The following is a 21,803-nucleotide window of genomic DNA, read 5'->3' on the forward strand; positions in this document are numbered from 1 at the left end:
TCTCAATTACCTATCAATTGCCGATAATAATCTAACAGGTGGGGTTATCTCATCTTTTGGAAACCTAACCAAACTGTAATTTTTTTGGCTACGGAGTAATAAACTCTCAGGTCCTATCCCTTTTGAGATTGGAAACCTAGTTGAGGTTACCGATCTCAACTTGTCAGAAAACCTATTAACCAATTCAATTCCTTTTTCTATAGGAAACATGACTAGATTAGAGAGACTTAGCCTTTGGGATAATCAATTGTCTGGTTTTATTCCTTTTGAGATTGGGAATCTAATTGAAGTTACTAATCTATCACTCTCAAAAAATATTTTGACTGGTCTCGTTCCTTCCTCTACAGGAAATATGACCAAATTAAAGATCCTTTACCTTTGGGATAATCAATTATCTAATTTTATTCCTCTTGAGATTGGAAATCTAATTGAAGTTACTGATCTCATACTCTCAACGAATCTTTTGACGGGTCCCATCCCTTCCTCTATAGGAAATATGACTAAATTAAATATTCTTTATCTTTTGGATAATCAATTATCCGGTTTTATTCCTTTTGAGATTGGGAATCTAATTGAAGTTACTGATCTGGCACTCTTCAAAAATCTACTAAGTCCCGTCCCTTCCTCTATAGTAAATATGACTAAACTCATAAAACGGAGATCAAGAACATTCGTGGACTGATATACCTAGTGTTGTCAAATAATAGCTTCTCTGGCTATTTACCCCAAGATATATGTAAAGGTGGAGCCCTACAATTCCTCATTCTTCAAATGAACAATTTCGAAGGTCCCATTCCCACGACCTTGAAAAATTGTACGACACTAGAAAGGGTCCGTCTTGAACACAACCAACTCACCGGAGATGTATCTCAATGTCTTGGAGTATATCCCTATCTTTCTTATATCGATTTGAGCTTCAATCAACTCTCCGGTACACTCTCACCAGACTGGGCAAGATGGCACAATCTGACGCTCTTCAGAATCTCAAATAACAACATCACCGGAGTCATACCCACCGAGTTTGGGCAGTTGACGAAACTGCAAGGGCTGGACCTCTCGGGCAACTACCTACAAGGAGAGATCCCAAAGAGCTTCGGCAGCTTAACCCTTCTATACAATCTGAGCTTGGGCAACAACCAACTCGTCGGCCAGGTGCCTTCGGAGTTTGGAATGCTGTCCAATCTCGAACTGCTTGATCTCTCATCCAACAACTTGGCAGGAAGAATCCCAGATCAATTAGGCAACTGCATGAAACTCCGATCGTTGAAGCTTAACAACAACAACTTCAATGGAACCATTCCTTTGGCCATTGGTAATCTGGTGGTCCTTCAAGACACGTTTGACGTCAGCCACAACTCACTAACAGGGGAGATTCCATCCCAACTCAGCAAATTGGTGATGCTGCAAATCCTGAATCTATCGCATAATTCCTTGTCGGGTCATCTTCCATCTTCGCTAACGTATATGACGAGCTTGTCTACCGTAGATGTATCCTACAATGAACTGGACAGCCCTGTTCCGGATAGCCCAGCTTTCCGAAGAGCCCCGGCGGAGTGGTTTGCCCATAACAATTATCTGTGTGGAGTTGTTCGAGGATTGCCTCCGTGTGTTACACTCGGTACTCCAACAAAAGATGACCGACGCAAGCGCCACAAAGTGGTTGTAATAGCCATCATTCCTTCCGTCGTCGTCTTCCTTCTCTTGTTTGTATTCACTGCAGCTGCTTTTCAATTGCACAAGAGAAAGAAGCCGGCAGTACCGGTCGATGATAATCACATCAAAGAAGGTGCATTCTCTATATTGAATTTTGATGGAAGAGACGTATACAAGGACATCATCGAAGCCACCGAAGATTTCGATGCCAAGTACTGTATCGGAAGCGGTGCATACGGCAGTGTCTACAGAGCAGAGTTAGCAAGTGGGGAACTGCTAGCGGTGAAGAAGATTCATCTACCAGACACTGAAGGTACATGCGACGAGCAACCCTTTCAAACTGAGATACAAACTCTGACTCAAATTCGACATCGCAATATCGTCAAGCTTTACGGGTTCTGCTCCTCTCCCCGACGCAAATTTCTGGTGTACGAGTACATGGAGAGAGGAAGTCTGGGATCTGTCCTCCGAAGCGAGACTGCAGCTGAATTGGACTGGGTGAAGAGGGTGACCATCGTGAAGGATGTCGCCTGTGCTTTATCCTACATGCATCATGACTGCACACCACCCATCGTTCATCGAGATATTACCAGCAACAACATCCTACTTGATTCCGAATTCAAGGCTTGTGTTTCCGACTTTGGAATTGCTCGACTACTGAAGCCGGATTCATCAAATTGGACCATGCTTGCAGGCACACGGGGTTACTTAGCACCAGGTGAGTTTCTCTCTCTCTCTCTCTCTCTCTCTCAGATCTCGTAGTTTGTGCAAATTAAGAATACTTGCAATTATGAACATCTTCAAATTATATCTTGGAGGAGATATCTATGGATTGGCGGTTTGATCATTGGCTCTTGCTGTCTGCAGAGCTTGCATATACAATGAGAGTGACCACCCAATGCGACGTGTACAGTTTCGCAGTGGTGACACTGGAGTTACTGATGGGAGAGTATGGAGAAGTGCTCATTTCCATTCTGTTGTCTTCACCGATCAACGATAGCTTTGTGAAAGATGTATTAGACCGACGTCTAACCGTTCCGGATGGTCAAGTTGCGGATGAAGTAGTTGCAATTTTGAGCTTGGCTCTTCGCAGCGTGGACAACCACCCTGAATCACGCCCGACAATGAAACAGGTCTCCGACAAGTTATGCGTGGTCAGAACACCCCCACCAAGCCTCCGATCTATTGATGCATTGAAGTTTTCTGACTTGATGAGCGTGGAGATATGATCTATATGCACTCCTCTGTGCCCCGATGCTTCTTTTGGTCAGAATCGGTAGACTTTGTTTCCGTATGGCTTGCTTTATTAGTGGTTTCATTCTTCAGCGTGTTTAATAAAAGCATCGGTTGGTAATCGATCTCTTTTCTAAATCTTGGACGCTTGAAAAGTTTGATTTTCTTGTACTATATGTTTCTTGAGAATTTGCGAAGGAAATTAAATGAAGGCTGAGGGATGATTGGTTTCTGATGTGTACCCGCCCACCATGACTACTCTGCTACGGAGGCATGACAGAGGGCCGACCGATGAGTAGGAGGAATTCATTCGCAGGTTTGTAATGTGTTGTGTGCTTTAGTGATTTCGTTACGTAATCAATAGCTCATGCATCTATTAAATATTACAAAACGTGTGGTGGATTATATATATATCGCATTCAACTCAACTTAACTTTACCAATTTCGATGAATATTTCTAGAAGATTACTAACTATTCGTTGTGTGAGGAGTAGATAAAGTTTTATACAGACTGTCAAAATTGTAGCAAGCGACACATATTATTTTTAAATTATATCAGTCCTATCCAAATATGAGCGGTCATGAATAAGATTTTAAAGACGAGTCAAGATTTCAATCAAACCTTATGGTCGAATTATTACATTACATTGTAGTCATATACCGAATGGTTGACTTGACCTCAACAACACATTATACAAGTCAAACACGTTTTTCAAGATGAGATTTGACTGCAAGTATTCTAAGTTGTATTTAATCTCCCATCAAAAGGAAAAAGTAACCATATAATTCAACATAGAAGTGGTCCTCTTGCATGGCTTATCAACTTAACTGCCGACATAGCAAAATACAAAACCATCAAAATTCTTGTCTAAAATATCTTTCTTCCTCTCTTACCTATCCACTTGATAGCTAATATAGCAACATTTTGTAATCCATCACACGGTGATCTCTTCATTTGTATCTTTCAATTTTTGTCGATAGTACACGGTAAAAGTATTCACCCGTAGACCTCCATAGATAGTGACATCTTTCTAATAATTTGACCACAAGCAAATATGAGTCCCATTGAAATCTTGGCTTATCCTTAAAATCTCATTCATTATCACTTATATTTGGACAAGATTGATATAATCCAAAAGTAATACGTCTCAACTATAATTTTGACATTTGGCATCAATCCTTTTCTTCTTCTCACACGACGAGTACTTAACAACTTTCTAGAAAAAAACCTTCTAAGTTGGTATGGTTGAGTTGACTTGACCAGAGAGGTATATATATATATATATATATATATATATATATATATATATATATATATATATATATATAGTATTTTCATAATGACCTTTGCAAGTTTTTAATCTCCCATTGAAATGGAAACATATGTTTTGTGAGTTGTTAATTTTTTTTAAGAAAAAAAAGAAAAAAAATTGATTATCAAAGGGAAAGCCCATAATTCAACATAGCAGTTGTGCTCTAGCATATCTTATCAACTTAATTGCTGATATAGAAAGATACCAACCCACCAAAATTACACGACGAAACCTAAATAATTCTTCTTTAAACCCTCTTTAAATCTACTAGATAGAAACGGAACACTCAAAATGTATTGTCTTTACCTCTCCTTCTCACCAAAACTCTAGATCCACTAGAGAGAAACCTTTAGGAGCATTGAAAGTATCTTGCCTCTACCTCTTCCTCTTATCAAAACCCTAAAAATCGATGTGTATTTATATGAACAAATCCTAATTCATATAGGATTTTTAATTTAATTAGGATTCTTCCAACCAATTTAATATAATTATGATTTTTAAAAATAATTATCAATCCTAACAAGTCAGAAATTATAATGTTGAAGTTGTGATAAGGCTTCGCCAATGTCCATCGTAAAGTTCTTGAGATCCACAATTTTGGATGTCTTGATTATTAAAAAAATAGCCTCAAGACATCAATTTATATCCAATATAATTTGTATTAAAGTTTTATTTTTAACGTATGCTTCTCATATCAACCTAGCTAGCTTAATTATGACAAATCAATGTGGGTGTATCAGATGGCTCATGAACTTGCCATATAGACTACGGTGGATGAGATTTGCAATGTATGGTCCAACTTAAACCGTATTCCATGGGTCTGATCCTGACAAGTTGATATAGACATACCTATAATGTTATGTAATAATTCGACCATTAGGTACATATGGTCCGATTGAAATCTTGACTCATTCTTATAATCTTATTCATTACCACTCATATTTGAAGGGGGCTGATATAATCCATAACTAACGTCTCTGTTACAATTTTGACATTGCATATGAATCCTTATCTCCTTCTCACACAATCAATATTTAGCAATCTTTTAGAAAAATTCATCCAAGTTGGTGTGGTTGAGTTGACTTGACCTGAGAGGTATAAGCGTGAGATATATATATATATATATATATATATATATATATATATAGGCCAACTATGCAAAGTGATCTCACAATATCTTTATGTGGAAACAAAATTTTTATAATGACCTTTGCAAAGTCTTAATCTCCCAACGAAAGAGAAACATTTGTACTTAGATTTGGTGCGTTATTAGTTATATTTAAGAAAAAAAGGAAAAGTTGGCAATCAAAAGGAAAGCATATAATTCAACGTAAAAGTCATGCTCCCGCATGGCTTATCAACTTAATTGTTGATATAGCAAAATATAAAACCACCAAAATTTCTATCAAAAATATCTTTCTTCCTCTCTTATATATCCACTTAATTGCTAATATAGCAATGTTTTGTAATCCACCACACGTTGATCTCTCCATCTTATATTTTTTAATTTTAGTGGATATTATGATACCATACATGACATGATGTAGTATTCACCTGTTGACCTCCTGTGGAGTTGTGATATTGTTGTATGATTCGTTTATAAGAGTAGAAAATAATAATAATTTTCATGACAAAGACAAAAAATTGGTAGCAGAGGAAAAGTCGAAGCGGCATGTATACCACTAGATGTCATGAACATCATAATGGAATTTTGAGTAATAATTGTGGAATTCTGGTGACCGAAGCATGCATGCAGTGAGAGAATTGGCCAATAATATTGATCAGTATCACCTATAAATACCTTATCTCTTTGCTCAACTACCATGTAACACAAAAACACTATTTGCCTTCGTCTTGCTGCATTCTGCACTTATGGCATCTCAGCTTCACAAAACTTTGCTTTGTGCCACTTTGCTGCTGCTGCTTCCCCGTGCTCCTCTTGTTAAAGCTTCACTCGTATCCCAAGGGAGGGCGTTGCTCCACTGAAAAGCCCCTCTTAGAAGTCCTCAATCCCTGAGATCTTGGAACCTCAATTCTAGTCCATGCAATTGGACCGGAGTTACATGCAATTACCCCATCACAGGTAGAGGGCGTTTGGTGATCACCGAGATATCCCTGCCAAGCCCATGTTCGAGCTTGACAGGACCACTTGATGCTCTTGATTTCTCGACAATGGGATCGCTCATCTGTCTCAATCTCTCTTACAACAGCATGCATAACACGGCATAGGACTCACCACTTAATTTCTACTATATCAACCGTTGAATGTTAGCTGATGGCGCTCTCCCATAGACTTTCTTTGATGGAAGACTTCACTGAGATTGATTACGACTTGGAATACTGGAAGAGAATCTGTAAACACAAGGAAAATTGATACGCAAAACGTGCATACCATGGCAACAGGATTCACCGCACACTCATCTCTCTCCACTTTGTCAACCATTAATTTCAGCATGGGACAGTGTGTTGTATTATCCTGCAAGTCTCCTGAGGTAAGACAATGGATTTGATAGGACTCAGAAATATATATATATATATATATATATATATATATATATATATATATATATATATATATTCCATGCGGGAAAGCACCACCTGTAAAAATCCTCATCTGCTTGCTCAAGTACCACAAAGAAACTAAGGAATATATATATATATATATATATATATATATATATATATATATATATATATATTCCATGCGGGAAAGCACCACCTGTAAAAATCCTCATCTGCTTGCTCAAGTACCACAAAGAAACTAAGGAACATTTGTATTCTGGTCCAAAGCCACATTGTAATTATGGCATTTCCGATGTCTAAAGATGGTTTTATGAGGTGTTTGAGACAACTCGATGAGGTCGAAGCCAGATGTGAAAGTAGAGTGACCCGAGTCCCGATGTCCCAAACCTATATACGTAGAGTTCAAGCGTTGAGGTGAAACTCTCTGAGGTAGTACTGAAGTGCTCTTGAAGTATTTGCAAGAGAAGACTAATATCAAATTACTATGATGCCTAAGTCAATGTGAATTTGAAATAGAGTGGTTCAATGGTCGAAACATGATAAGAGAAAAAAACTTATAATTTATCTTGTGGTTAGAATAATCATCGATATGATAAATTTGATATAATGATCATTGACATAATAGATATTGAGTAACGATGTAGTTGATTTGGCATGATAATAATCGATGTAACAATCGTAGACGTGATAGATTTAGCATGATGCATAACGATGATTATCTAACATAATAAATTTAGTTATTGTCTATGTAAAAGTCTGTATTAGTTTTACCTTAACAAAGGAGCATTAGATGCATCTTAACGTCGAATTCGCATTGGCAGAAGCCTCGTGCCGAGCTATTTTTCTTATTATATGATAAATACATTGAATCTTGAACTCTTTTCACATGTCCAAAGTCGGTATAGATTTGCCTTGAAGAGTAGCATGACACAAGCGCACGAGATCGAAGTTGCATAGTATCGTAGAAAATACTATTCTCATCAATACAAAAGCCATGCGAATCAATCATTTAGGTCTTATGACAAGAGATGCATTGAGCTGTTGGCAACGTCAATATCTTTAAATAAACAAGAATCATCCAAGACTTTCCTACATGAATCTAAGCTTCAATCTGCTCTTGGTAGACTCTCACCAGATTGGCTTGGGGAAATGACTCAATCTAATATGCTTGCGTATCTCAAATGAAACTAAGATTCGTGCAGTTCACATGCTTATAAAAGAACATTTTTAAATATTTTTTTTCTCAAAGCAATATATATATATATATATATATAACTAAGGTCATATATTAAAACAGATATCGTTTAGCAACGACGGTTTTGGTTATGCTATCTCTCTGTGATAAAGTCTAGCATGTTTGATCCCAAGATATAGATAATACATATCTTGTTGTATTACGACATAGAAAAAACTAGTTTCTAATAGATACCAATGTTTAATCCCCATTGGTAGTGCCCAAATCATAATCAAATAAGAACATCCAAAGTGTCTTGTCTCTATTTTTCCCTTTTACGAAAATCCTAAAACTCAATGTGTATTTATATGAATAAATTTTAATTCACTAAGACTTTTAATTTAATTAGAACTCCTCGAACCCATTTAAATATAATTATAATTTTTAAAAATACATATCAATCTTAGAAAATCAGAAATTGTAATCTTGAAGTTGTGATGAGGCTTTGCTAATGTCTATAGTAACGTTCTTGAGATCCACAATTTTGGATGTCTTGATCAGAAAAAAAAATAGCCTCAAACTTTAATTTCGATCTCACATAATTTGTACTGATTTTATTTTTAACAGACGCTTCTCATATCAAAGCTAGCTGGCTTAATTATGACAAATCAATGTGTGTGTCAGATGGCTCATGCAAAGTCACCAAACAAAAGTTGGATGGCATTTTGTTGTTGTTCTTGTACAACTTGCTTATTTGACTAGGGTGGACGAGATTTGCTATGTATGGACTAACTTAAACTATCTATCGTGGGTTTGATTCCGACAAAATGATATAGACATGCCTATAATGTTATGTAATAATTCAACCATAAAGTAATTATAGATCCGATTGAAATCTTTGTTTGTCCTTACAATCTCAATCATTGCCGCTCATATTTGGAAATGACTGATATAGTCTAAAAATAATATATCTATTATAATTTTGAAATTACATTTAATCTCTTTCTCATACAATAAATATTTAGCAACCTTTTATAAAAGGGCTAACGTCCTCTCATGGATCTCTTAAATTATTATAATTTTTTTATGTTTAAAATAATCTCTATATTTAAAAAATATATAGTATATAAGTCACTCTTTTAAGTCTAAGTTAATAGACATTAGAGTTTGCTCATGTGGTATGTTGACTCATAATAAATCATTAATATAATGACATATGTACTTTAAGTTTAGAAACGGTTAATGTTCATTTTAGCTCATGTGATTTTAATCATGGACCTCTTGAGCTTTTGAGCTTTTGTAGTTTATTCATATCTAAAATAACTCATATATTTTTAAAAACATAATATATAAGTCCCTATCGACAAGTCTGAATTAACAAACGTTAAAGTTTACTTATATGACATGCTAACTTATAATAAGTCATTAATATAATGACATATATAATTTAAGTTAAAAAAAATCAAGACTATCAACAATAACAAGAGGAGGTGTCATTGTGAAAGCAACCACCAATAGTAGCATCAAGCTATTGCTGCCTAGTAGGACATCATATACATGTAACCTCTCTCATGCTAATGACAAGCTCAAGAGCTTTTAGTCCTAACTCAAGTGAATGTGCATTGACCAGTCCAATGCTAGGCATAGTCTCCTGATCCTCTTCTACTTAAGACAGGACTAGAACCTCATGTGCTTGTCGTAAGCGTTGAAGAGGTTACATGCATATGATGCCTTACTAGGTAGTATTGGCTCGATGTTGTTATTGGTAGTCACTTCAACGACGATGCCTCCTCCCGCCATTGATGGTTGTCTTATTTAAAAAAAACTTAAACTATAAATATCATTATATTAATAGTTTATTATGAGTCAGTATGCTATATAAGCATATCCTAACGTTTGTTAATTCAGATTTGATGGGAAGAGCATATATGCTACGTTTTTTAAAAGATAAAAATTATTTTAGACATGAGTAAACCATAAAGGCTTAATAAGTATATAGCTAAAATCACAAGGAATAGAATGGATCTTAACTTTTTTTTTTAACTTAAATTATATATGTCATTATATTAATGATTTATTATGAGTCAATATGCTACGTAAGTAGACTGTAATATCTATTAACTCAGACTTCATAAGAGAGACTTATACATTATGTTTTTAAAAATATAGAAATTATTTTATATATAAGAAAGGCAAAGAGTTTTAAAGGTTCATAACTAAAATCACAAAGGCTAAAATAGATTTTAATCTTTTATAAAAATATTTTCAAAGTTGGTATGATTAAGTTGACTTGACTATATATATATATATATATATATATATATATATATATATATATATATATATATATATATATAGAATGATTGACTTTGACCTCAATAGCACAATATACAACTCAAGCATGCTTTCCAATATGAGAATTTAGTGTAGTGCGAGAATTGACTGCAAGTATTCTGAGTGTAACTTATAATATTAAAAATCTGATATAGGATTTTGATGATGTCAGAGCACGTATATAAAAGAAAATTTGACGATGAAAGGAAAGCATATAATTCAACAAAGAAGTCATCCTCTGGCATGGCTTATCAACTTAATTGCTGATAGAGCAAAATACAAATCCACCAAAATTTCTGTCTAAAATATTTTTCTTCCTCTCTTACATATTCTCTTGTTTGCTAATATATCATCGTTTTATGATTTATATAATGAAAAAAGCTACTCTTAAGAGAATTAATATGAAAAGAGTGACACATCTACCTGAGACTCACCACATATTGATCTGTATCTTTTTATTTTACTGGATAGGACGATACCGTACATTACATGGCATAGTAGTCACCACATCATCTACTGTCTCGTAAACCTCTCCGTGGACTTGTGGCATCGCTGTTTGATTCGTTTAATAATAGTATAAAAAATTAATTTGTATGCCAAAATCAAAAAATGGTAGCAGAGGAAAAGTCTAGGCGGCATGCACACCACTAGATGTCATGATCATCAAAATTTAATTTTGAGTAACAGGTGTGGAATTCTGGTGACCGATGCATGCAGTGAGAGAATTGGTCAATAATAGTGAGATGTTCTCATTAATCTGTATCACCTGTAGATACCTTATCTCTTTGCTCGAGTACCATGTAACAGAAAAAAAACATATTTGCCTTGTTGTCTTGCTGTATTCTGCACTTATGGCATCTCAGTTTCACAAAACTTTGCTTTGTGCCACTTCCCTGCTGCTGCTATTGCTTCCCCGTGCTCTTCTTGTCAAAGCTTCACTCGGATCTCAAGGGAGGGCGTTGCTCCGCTGGAAAGCCACTCTTAGGAGTCCTCAATCCCTGAGATCTTGGAACCTCAATTCTAGACCTTGCAATTGGACCGGAGTTACATGCAACCCCGTCACAGGCAGAGGGCGTTCGGTGATCACCGAGATATCACTGCCGAGCATGGGCTTGGCAGGGCCACTTAATTCTCTTGACTTCTCGACATTGGGATCGCTCCTTCATCTCAATCTCTCTTATAATCAGCTCGGTGAGGTAATTCCTCCGGCCATCTCGACTCTTTCCAGGCTTGTATCTCTTGATCTCACTAGCAATCAGTTCACAAGCAAAATCCCAATTGAGATAGGCTACATGAAAGATATCCGGTTCTTGAGTCTTAGCCAGAATCAAATGATTGGTACTATACCTCCATCTCTGAGCAACCTCACCGGCCTTGTGTACTTGGACCTAGACGATAATAAGTTTGTGGGTATCATTCCTAAGGAGTTAGGGAGGCTCCACCAGTTGATGTATCTGGATCTTGGGGACAATAGCCTATTTGGTTCAATCCCTTCTGGTCTAGGAAATTTGACAAAGCTCCACCACTTGGGTCTTTACCAAAATCAGTTAACCGGAGTCATACCTAGAGAATTGGGAAATCTAGTTAATCTTATTTACTTATCAATCTCTAATAATAATCTAACAAGTGGAGTTTTCTCTTTTTTTGGAAATCTATCCAAGTTACAATCAATTTTCCTATGGAGAAATCAACTCTCAGGTCCTATCCCTTTTGAGATTGGAAACCTCATTGAGGTTACCGATCTCGACTTCTCAGAAAACCTATTAACAAATTCGATTCCTTCCTCTATAGGAAATATGACCAAATTAAATATTCTTTATTTTTGGGAGAATCAATTGTCTGGTTTTATTCCTCTTGAGATTGAAAATCTAATTGAAGTTACTGATCTCGAACTCTCAACAAATCTTTTGACTGGTCCTATCCCTTTCTTTATAGGAAACATGACCCAATTAAAATTCTTATCACTACAAATGAACCAGCTCTCTGGCTCGTTCCCTCGATCGGTTGGTAAGTTAAGCAAACTCAGAGAACTACGTGTATTCGATAATAAGTTGTCTGGACCTTTGCCTATGGAGATCAACAATATTACTGGACTGACATACCTAGAGCTGTCAAATAATAGCTTCGTCGGTTATGTACCCCCAAACATTTGCAAAGGTGGAGCCATAAAGTACCTCACTCTTGATACAAACAACTTCCAAGGTCCCATTCCTACGACCTTGAAAAACTGTACGACACTAGAAAGGGTTCGTCTTGAACATAACCAACTCACCGGAGATGTATCTCAATGTCTTGGAGTGTATCCCCATCTTTATTATATGGATTTGAGCTTCAATCTACTCTCCGGTACACTCTCACCAGACTGGGCAAGATGGCACAATCTGACGCTCTTCAGAATCTCAAATAACAACATCACCGGAGTCATACCCACCGAGTTTGGGCAGTTGACTAAACTGCGAGAGCTGGACCTCTCTTCCAACCACCTCCAAGGAGAGATCCCAAAGAGCTTCGGCAGCTTAACCCTTCTCTATAATCTGAGCTTGGGCAACAACCAACTCGTCGGCCATGTGCCTCTGGAGATTGGAATGCTGTCCAATCTTGAACTGCTTGATCTCTCAACCAACAACTTGGCAGGAAGAATCCCAGATCAATTAGGCGACTGCATGAAACTCCGATCGTTGATGCTTAACAACAACAACTTCAGTGGAACCATTCCTTTGGCCATTGGTAATCTGGTGGTCCTTCAAGACACCTTTGACGTCAGCCACAACTCACTAACAGGGGAGATTCCATCCCAACTCAGCAAATTGGTGATGCTGCAAAGCCTGAATCTATCGCATAATTACTTGTCGGGTCATCTTCCATCTTCGCTAACGTATATGACGAGCTTGTCTACCGTAGATGTATCCTACAATGAACTGGACGGCCCTATTCCTGATAGCCCAGCTTTCCGAAGAGCCCCAGCGGAGTGGTTTGCCCATAACATTGATCTGTGTGGAGTTGTTCGAGGATTGCCTCCATGTGCTTCACTCGGTACTCCAACAACAGACGACCGAAGCAAGCGCCACAAAATTGTTATAGTAGCCATCATTGCTTCTGGGGTCTTCTTCCTTCTCTTGTTTATAATCATTGGAGCATTCCGCAAGAGAGAAAAAGATACAGTACCTGTCGATAATAATCACTTCAAAGAAGGTGCATTCTGTATATTGAATTTTGTTGGAAGAGATGTATGCAAGGACATCATCGAAGTCACCGAAGATTTCGATGCCAAATACTGTATCGGAAGCGGTGCATACGGCAGTGTCTACAGAGCAGAGTTAGCAAGTGGGGAACTGCTAGCGGTGAAGAAGATTCACCTACCAGACACCGAAGGTACATGCGACGAGCAACCCTTTCAAACTGAGATACAAACTCTTACTCAAATTCGACATCGCAATATCGTCAAGCTTTACGGGTTCTGCTCCTCTCCCCGACGCAAATTTCTGGTGTACGAGTACATGGAGAGAGGAAGTCTGGGATCTGTCCTCCGAAGCGACACTGCAGCTGAATTGGACTGGGTGAAGAGGGTGAGCATCGTGAAAGATGTTGCTCGTGCTCTGTTCTACATGCATCACGATTGTGTTCCGCCTATCGTTCATCGAGATATTACCAGCAACAACATCCTACTTGATTCCGAATTCAAGGCTTGTGTTTCCGACTTTGGAATTGCTCGACTACTGAATCCGGATTCATCAAATTGGACCATGCTTGCAGGCACACGGGGTTACCTAGCACCAGGTAAGTTTCTCTCTCTCTCTATCTCTCTCTCTCTCTCTCTCTCTCTCTCTCTCTCTCTCTCTCTGATCTCGTAGTTTGTGCAAATTAAGAATACCTGCAATTGAGAACATCTTCAGATTATATCTTGGAGGAGATCTCTATGGATTGGCGGTTTGATCATTGGCTCTTGCTGCCTGCAGAGCTTGCATATACAATGAGAGTGACCACCCAATGCGACGTGTACAGTTTCGGAGTGGTGACGCTGGAGTTGCTGATGGGAGAGTATGGAGAAGTGCTCATTTCCATTCTGTCGTCTTCATCGATCAACGATAGCTTTGTGAAAGATGTATTAGACCGAGGTCTACCCGTTCCTGAGGGTCAAGTTGCGGATGAAGTAGTTGCAATTTTGAGCTTGGCTCTTCGCAGCGTGGACAACCACCCTGAATCACGCCCGACAATGAAACAGGTCTCCGACAAGTTATGCGTGGTCAGAACACCCCCACCAAGCCTCCGATCTATTGATGCATTGAAGTTTTCCGACTTGATGAGCGTGGAGATATGATCTATATGCACTCCTCTGTGCCCCGATGCTTCTTTTGGTCAGGATCGGTAGACTTTGTTTCCGTGTGGCTAGCTTTATTAGTGGTTTCATTCTGCAGCGTGTTAAATAAAAACATCGATTGGCAATCGATCTCTTTTCTGCGATTATTTTCGACGGGGTTGTAATCTTGGACGCTTGAAAAGTTTGATTTGCTTGTACTTTATGCTTTACTGTTTCTTTAAAGCAATATGAGGGAAGAATAGCGTTCGGATGATGCAATGCAATGCGATGGTAATCACCTCTCTGGGCCCATTCCTCATGAAGTAGGGAATCTTGTCCAGATGACAAATCTAGTACTTGCTCATAATAGTTTACTGGGAGTGTTTACAGAGCTACACTTTCAACCGGAGAAGTAGTAGCAGTGAAGAAACTACAGCAGCCAGATACCGAAATATCATGGCAGCATTTCCAGAACGAAGTACAAGCGCTGACTCAAGTCCGGCATCGAAATATCGTGAAGCTCTTCAGCTTCTGCTCCACTCCTCGGCACAAATTTCTTGTGTGCGAATACATGGGCAGAGGAAACTTAGCAGATATCCTACAGGAAGATGCAACTGAGTAAGATTGGGTCAAGAGGGTCAGTATCATCAAGCATGTGGCGTGTGCTCTGTCTTATTTGCACCATGATCTTGTTCCTCCCAACGTGCACCGAGACGTAACAAGCAACAACATCCTTCTCGATTCAGACTTCAAGGCTTGCCTATCGGACTTTGGAATAGCCAGAACCCTGAACCCTGCGGCTTCAAATTGGAGCACGCTTGCTGGTACACGAGGATACATGGCACCAGGTAATTCGCCATCGGTTACTTCTCAGCAACATCACCATATTATTCATGTTGATGGTAGAATTTGCTGGCATGATAGATAGTATGATGACATATTTCCATTTCTTCTCCTCGTAGAACTTGCTTATTCGATGAGGGTGAACGAGAAATGCGACGTATATAGCTTTGGAGTCGTGACGCTTGAGGTGCTACTGGGGAGACATCCAGGCGATCTCTTCTCTAGGTATCATGATGAAGATAGCGCGATGAGAGAGATGCTCGACCCACGTCTTCCACATCCTCCACCTGATGTTTCAGGCGCAGTCTCTACGGTGGTCAAGATTTCACTCCGGTGCTTGCATAGCAACCCGATGTGTCGTCCAACGATGCAGCATGTATCCAATGAGTTGTGTGCCATCAAGTAATTGGCTGCGAATGTTTGTCCATAGCTAATATAGCAACGTGTATATACAACCACAAAGAACTGGAAGCAGAGCAACTCAATGCTCTGCTCATCTATCACAACGTTGGATTCACCAAACACCGATCTCTCCCCTTGTTTTCTTTTGTTCTGATGTAAATAGAGATTCAACTCGAAGAATTTGAATATATGAAAGGACATTACAGCAGCGTGCATAACATGGCATAGGATTCACCACTTAATTTCTACTATATCAACCGTTGAATGTAAGGTGATGGCGCTCTCCCGTCGACTTTATCTGATTGAAGAGTTTGCTGAGATTGATTATGACTTGGAATACTCATCTGCTTGTTCAAGCACCCCAGTGAAACTAAGAAACATTTGTATTCTGGTCCAAAGCCACCTTGCAATTATGTTGGCATTTCTGCTGTCTAAAGGTTCTATCCGTTGGGAAGAAACTGTTAATGCGGAATAATTCTTTTTCCTCTTTGTTTATCAAAATAGGTTCCTCATCAAAATACCAACTTGATATCAAAATGCTAAATCAATCAGCACAGCATAAACAATAGAGCAATAAATCAATCACACAGTGAGACCAAATCTTTTTAACGTGGAAAACCCAATGTGGGAAAAACCACGGGACCGTAGTCCACCTCAAACTTCCACTATCAATAATAATGATAACAGGTTTACAGTAGGTCTTCTCTAGAATAACTAGAGGATCAGAATAACATCAAGATCATAGATCTTGGCTCAAGGATAGCATATCTTCATCACGTAGGATGGATCTCCTCAAAAGAGAATTCTGCGTCTCACAGAGTGGATATCGTAGAAAAGTACCTTAGAGAGGGTAAACTGCAGATCAACACCGTTAGGATTGTAGAGTTTGCTGCAAGGATTCTCCACATAAAATTTGGGTCGAAACTGACAACGTTTGGCCACCGATCGTCAAGCAGAAAAACTCAGAAACCTTACTTTCTTTCTCTGTTTCTCTCTCCTCTTTTTCTCTGCACGCCGCTGCACGCTGCAATCTCACTGTGCGCACACACCCTGCATGCTGCCCAATTTTACCCTTTCTCTCTTAATTACTGATTTGGGCTCAATAGACTCAATTGTCCAAACCCACATATGGGCTAGACCCAACAATTCTCCCCCTCCAGCTCATATGATGGGCTGTACCAAGCCCGCTCTTCGCCTACATGCTTCAAGCTTCTCCTTAGGCAAAGACTTTGTCAACATATCTGAACCATTATCATTGGTATGCACTTTTTCCAACTGTAATTCTTTCATCTCAAGCACATCACGAATCCAGTGATATCTCACATCAATATGCTTGGATCTAGAATGGTATGTTGAATTCTTGGAGAGGTGAATAGCGCTCTGACTGTCACAGTAAATAGTATATCCTTCATGTTTCAAGCCCAATTCCTGTAGAAACTTTTTCATCCATAAAGCTTCCTTGCTGGCTTCAGTAACTACTATGTATTCTGCTTCTGTGGTTGATAAAGCAACACACTTCTGTAACTTAGACTGCCAAGAGACTGCTCCTCCTGCAAATGTCATCAAGAATCCCGAAGAGGACTTCCTGGAATCAGTATCACCTGCCATGTCTGCATCTGTGTACCCTTCTAACACAGGTTCATCATCGCCGAAACATAAACACAACCTGGAAGTACCTCTTAGATATCTTAATATCCATTTTACTGCTGCCCAATGTTCCTTTCCAGGATTTGAGAGAAATCTGCTAACAACTCCAACTGCATGAGCTATATCTGGCCTAGTACAAACCATAGCATACATCAAACTGCCTACTGCAGATGAGTAAGACACTCTGGATATTTCTTCTTTTTCTTTCTCACTTGTAGGATATTGTTTTAAACTCAGCTTGAAATGACCTGCAAGTGGAGAACAAACTGATTTGGCTTTACTCATGTTGAATCTTTCAAGAACCTTTTCAATGTAAGTCTCCTGAGATAGCCAAATCTTCCTTTTCTTCCTATCACGAAGAATCTTCATGCCAAGTATTTGTCTCACCGATCCTAAGTCTTTCATGGCAAAAGACTTACTTAGCTCTCTTTTAAGCTTTTCAATTTTTCCAACATCATGTCCAACAATCAACATATCATCAACATATAGCAGTAAAATAATAAAATCATCATCTGAAAATTTTTTCATAAACACACAATGATCAGATGTGGTTCTATCATACCCTTGGCTCATCATAAAGGAATCAAACTTCTTGTACCACTGTCTAGGTGCCTGTTTGAGTCCATATAAGTTTTTCCTAAGCTTACATACCAGATTTTCTTTTCCCTTGACTTTGAAACCTTCTGGTTGCTCCATGTAAATTTCTTCTTCTAAGTCACCATGAAGAAATGCTATTTTTACATCAAGTTGCTCAACTTCTAAATTCAAGCGGGCAACCAAACCAAGAACAACTCGGATAGAGGACATTTTCACAACCGGAGAAAATATTTCTTCAAAGTCAATACCTTTCTTCTGACTGAATCCTTTCACAACTAGTCGTGCCTTGTATCTTTGTTGTGAGCTATTATTTTCAGTCTTCAATTTATAAACCCACTTATTCTTGAGAGCTTTCTTCTCTTTAGGCAACTTTACCAAGTCATAGGTATGGTTCTCAAGCAAGGATCTCATCTCTTCTTGCATGGCTTTAACCCACTCACTCTTATTCTCATGTAGAATAGCTTCTTGGTAAGTTTCTAGCTCTCCCCCGTCAGTAAGCATAACATACTCATGTGGAGGATATCTGGTAGAGGGTTGTCGCTCTCTAGTGGATCTTCTCAATGGAATCTCAACTGATGGTGGAGGTGCCTGTTCAGTTGGTTCAGCATCATCAACTGTAGGTGTATCATCACTTACATTCTCACTATGATCTTCTTCTTCATCTCCCCCATGATCATCATGAACTACAGGTGAAGGAACTGGACCCAAACTCCAAGGAATATAAACAGAGGTTTCTGGCTTCTCAACATTATCATCATCATCATCAAACAATTGGTCTTCAAGAAGCACATTTCTGCTTCCAATAATCTTCTTGTTCACTGGATCCCATAATCTGTACCCAAACTCTTCATGACCATATCCCAAGAAGATACATGCTTTTGCCTTATTATCAAGCTTGGACCTCTCATCTTTGGGAATATGAACAAATGCTTTACACCTAAAGACTCTCAAATGATTATAAGATATATCTTTTCCTCTCCATACTCTCTCTGGAACATCACCTTGCAGAGGAACTGATGGAGAAAGATTTATCAGGTCAACTGTAGTTCTCATAGCCTCCCCCCAAAATGACTTTGGTAACTTGGCGTGGGAAAGCATACACCTAATCCTTTCTTCAATGGTTCTGTTCATCCTTTCTGCCACACCGTTCTGCTGAGGAGTTTTAGGAACTGTTTTCTCAAGCCTGATACCATGGAACCTGCAATAATTCTCAAAAGGACCCCTGTACTCGCCACCATTATCTGATCGAACACACTTTAGCTTTCTGCCAGTTTCTCTTTCAACATTGACATGAAACTCCTTGAAAGCATCGAGTACCTGATCTTTAGATTTCAAAGCAAAAGCCCAAACTTTTCTAGAATGGTAATCAATAAAAGTAACAAAATAAAGAGCACCTCCAAGAGTTCTAGTTTGCATAGTACAAACATCAGTATGAACTAAATCAATAACATCAGATCTTCTAGATGATGGATATGTCTGAAATGCAACTCTATGTGTTTTTCCAGCTAAGCAATGATCACAAGATTTAAGAGATGTACCTTGTAACTCTGGTAAGAACTGCTTTCTAGCAAGAGTTTGAAATCCCTTCTCGTTGATATGTCCAAGCCTCTTATGCCAAAGATCTATACTTTCACCTTTTCGAATTGCATTAATCTCTCCTTTGTGTAGCTTAGCTTCCATGACATAAAAAGAGTTAATCTTCTTTCCTTTTGCTGCAATTAGAGAATCTTTAGTGAGTTTCCATTTACTTTCACCAAAATAATGTGCAAAGCCCTCATCATCAAGTCTACCTGTAGATATCAAGTTAAGACGAATATCTAGAACATGCCTTACATCTTTGAGTATTATTTGCTCCCAATACTGGTCTCCAAGCAAATATCTCCAATACCCACAATCTTAGATGTACCATTGTTTCCCATTCTAACATTACCAAAATCACCAACAGTGTAAGATCTAAAGAAATCACCATGAGAAGTAACATGAAATGAAGCACCAGAGTCAATTACCCAGTTACTGTCCTGAGCTACAAGACTGACACAACCTTCATCACAAACAATAGTGATATTACCTTCAGCAGCAACTGTATTGGTCTCTTTTTCATTTTTCTTCATTTCATTCTGTTCTCGCTTCCAAAACCTACACTCTTTCTTCATGTGACCTGGCCTATTACAGTGAAAACATTTGATATCTCTTCTAGACTTGGATCTTCCTCTATAACCATATGGATTTCTGCTATGACTTCTTCCACGTCTTTCTTGTTTTTTAGTAACAAATGCACTAGAAGAAGATTCACCCTGTTCTTTCCTTCTTGCATCTTCATTTAGCAAACTATCTTTAACCATATCTATGGTTAGAGTCCCCTCTGGCGTGGAGTTACAAATAGTCACCACATACGTTTCCCAACTTTCTGGTAAAGAGCTGAGAAGTAATAATCCCTGCATCTCATCATCTATATTCATTTTCATAGCAACCAACTTGTTTGCAAGACTCTGAAATAGGCTTATGTGCTCAACAATGTTACCACCATCTTTATATTTCAAATTTACAAGCCTTCTGAGGAGAGAAATTCTATTTCCCACTGTCTTTTTCGCAAAGAGATTTTCTAACATTTGCCAAACAACATCAGCTCTGATTTCATCTGAAATATGCTCATGCAAGTTTATATCCATCCATCTTCTAATATAGGCAATAGCTTTTCTATGTTGAACTTCCCATTCTTCATCGTCCATAATAGAAGGTTTATCTTTAACCTTGATAGGCTTATACAAATCTTTGCAATAGAGCAAATCTTCCATCAGACGCCTCCAAGTGGAATAATTTGATGAGTTCAATTTAATCATACCATCTGACTCCATTTCAATCATACAAGAAAACTAGCACCAAACAACCTGATACTCTGATACCACTTGTTGGGAAGAAACCTGTTAATGCGGAATAATTCTTTTCCCTCTTTGTGTATCAAAATAGGTTCCTCATCAAAATACCAACTTGATATCAAAATGCTAAATCAATCAGCACAACATAAACAATAGAGCAATAAATCAATCACACAGTGAGACCAAATCTTTTTAACGTGGAAAACCTAATGTGGGAAAAACCACGGGACCGTAGTCCACCTCAAACTTCCACTATCAATAATAATGATAACAGGTTTACAGTAGGCCTTCTCTAGAATAACTAGAGGATCAGAATAACATCAAGATCATAGATCTTGGCTCAAGGATAGCATATCTTCATCACTGGATCTCCTTAAAAGAGAATTCTGAGTCTCACCGAGTGGATATCCTAGGAAAGTACCTTAGAGAGGGTAAACTGCAGATCAACACCGTTAGGATTGTAGAGTTTGCTGCAAGGATTCTCCACATAAAATTTGGGCCGAAACTGACAACGTTTGGCCACCGATCGTCAAGCAGAAAAACTCAGAAACCTTACTTTCTCTCTCTGTTTCTCTCTCCTTTTTTTCTCTGCACGCCGCTACACGCTGCAATCTCACTGTGCGCACACACCCTGCACGCTGCCCAATTTTACCCTTTCTCTCTTAATTACTGATTTACGCTTAATAGACCCAATTGTCCAAACCCACATATGGGCTGGACCCAACACTATCTTTACCGCTACGATGCTTCTGCTGCTATCGCTTTCTCTTGTTCTTGCTACGGCTTCACTCGGATGCCGAGGGAGGGCGCTGCTCCACCGGAAGTCCACTCTCTGGAGTCGCCAATTCCTGGGATCCAGGAACCTAAATCTAGTCCTTGCAATTGGACTGGATTTACGTGCAACGCCGTCA

At 38.6% G+C, this 21,803-nt stretch overlaps 2 protein-coding genes across 3 annotated transcripts; both read left to right on the plus strand.

The window, feature by feature from the left end:
* Positions 1-260: 260 nt before the first annotated feature.
* LOC135639167 (MDIS1-interacting receptor like kinase 2-like) lies at positions 261-2,882 on the plus strand. Its single transcript, XM_065152959.1, has 2 exons — positions 261-2,375; positions 2,567-2,882. Exons 1-2 carry the CDS (start codon positions 772-774, stop codon positions 2,880-2,882), a joined length of 1,920 nt encoding a protein of 639 aa, XP_065009031.1. The 5' UTR covers positions 261-771.
* Positions 2,883-11,007: 8,125 nt separating this feature from the next.
* LOC108951991 (MDIS1-interacting receptor like kinase 2-like) lies at positions 11,008-14,745 on the plus strand. Of its 2 annotated transcripts, XM_065151177.1 has the most exons (3): positions 11,289-11,426; positions 12,166-14,007; positions 14,187-14,745. In XM_065151177.1, exons 2-3 carry the CDS (start codon positions 12,171-12,173, stop codon positions 14,546-14,548), a joined length of 2,199 nt encoding a protein of 732 aa, XP_065007249.1. In that variant the 5' UTR covers positions 11,289-11,426; positions 12,166-12,170; the 3' UTR covers positions 14,549-14,745. The 2 variants fall into 2 exon arrangements, with proteins under 2 accessions (XP_065007248.1, XP_065007249.1); XM_065151176.1 differs by having other exon boundaries at positions 11,008-14,007.
* The last annotated feature ends 7,058 nt before the right edge of the window (positions 14,746-21,803 follow it).

The sequence above is a fragment of the Musa acuminata genome, chromosome BXJ3-5 (assembly GCF_036884655.1).
Source record: "Musa acuminata AAA Group cultivar baxijiao chromosome BXJ3-5, Cavendish_Baxijiao_AAA, whole genome shotgun sequence".
In the NCBI taxonomy this organism is placed as follows: Eukaryota; Viridiplantae; Streptophyta; class Magnoliopsida; order Zingiberales; family Musaceae; genus Musa; species Musa acuminata.

What these genes read in the sequence shown, in the direction of transcription:
- LOC135639167 (XM_065152959.1), top strand. Translation starts at nt 772, where the DNA reads ATGAACAATTTCGAAGGTCCCATTCCCACGACCTTGAAAAATTGTACG. An exon ending in GGTTACTTAGCACCAGGTGA is followed by an intron (nt 2,376 to 2,566) that starts GTTTCTCTCTCT and finishes CGACGTGTACAG; the next exon opens with TTTCGCAGTGGTGACACTGG.
- LOC108951991 (XM_065151176.1), top strand. Translation starts at nt 11,082, where the DNA reads ATGGCATCTCAGTTTCACAAAACTTTGCTTTGTGCCACTTCCCTGCTG. An exon ending in ACGGGGTTACCTAGCACCAG is followed by an intron (nt 14,008 to 14,186) that starts GTAAGTTTCTCT and finishes TGCTGCCTGCAG; the next exon opens with AGCTTGCATATACAATGAGA.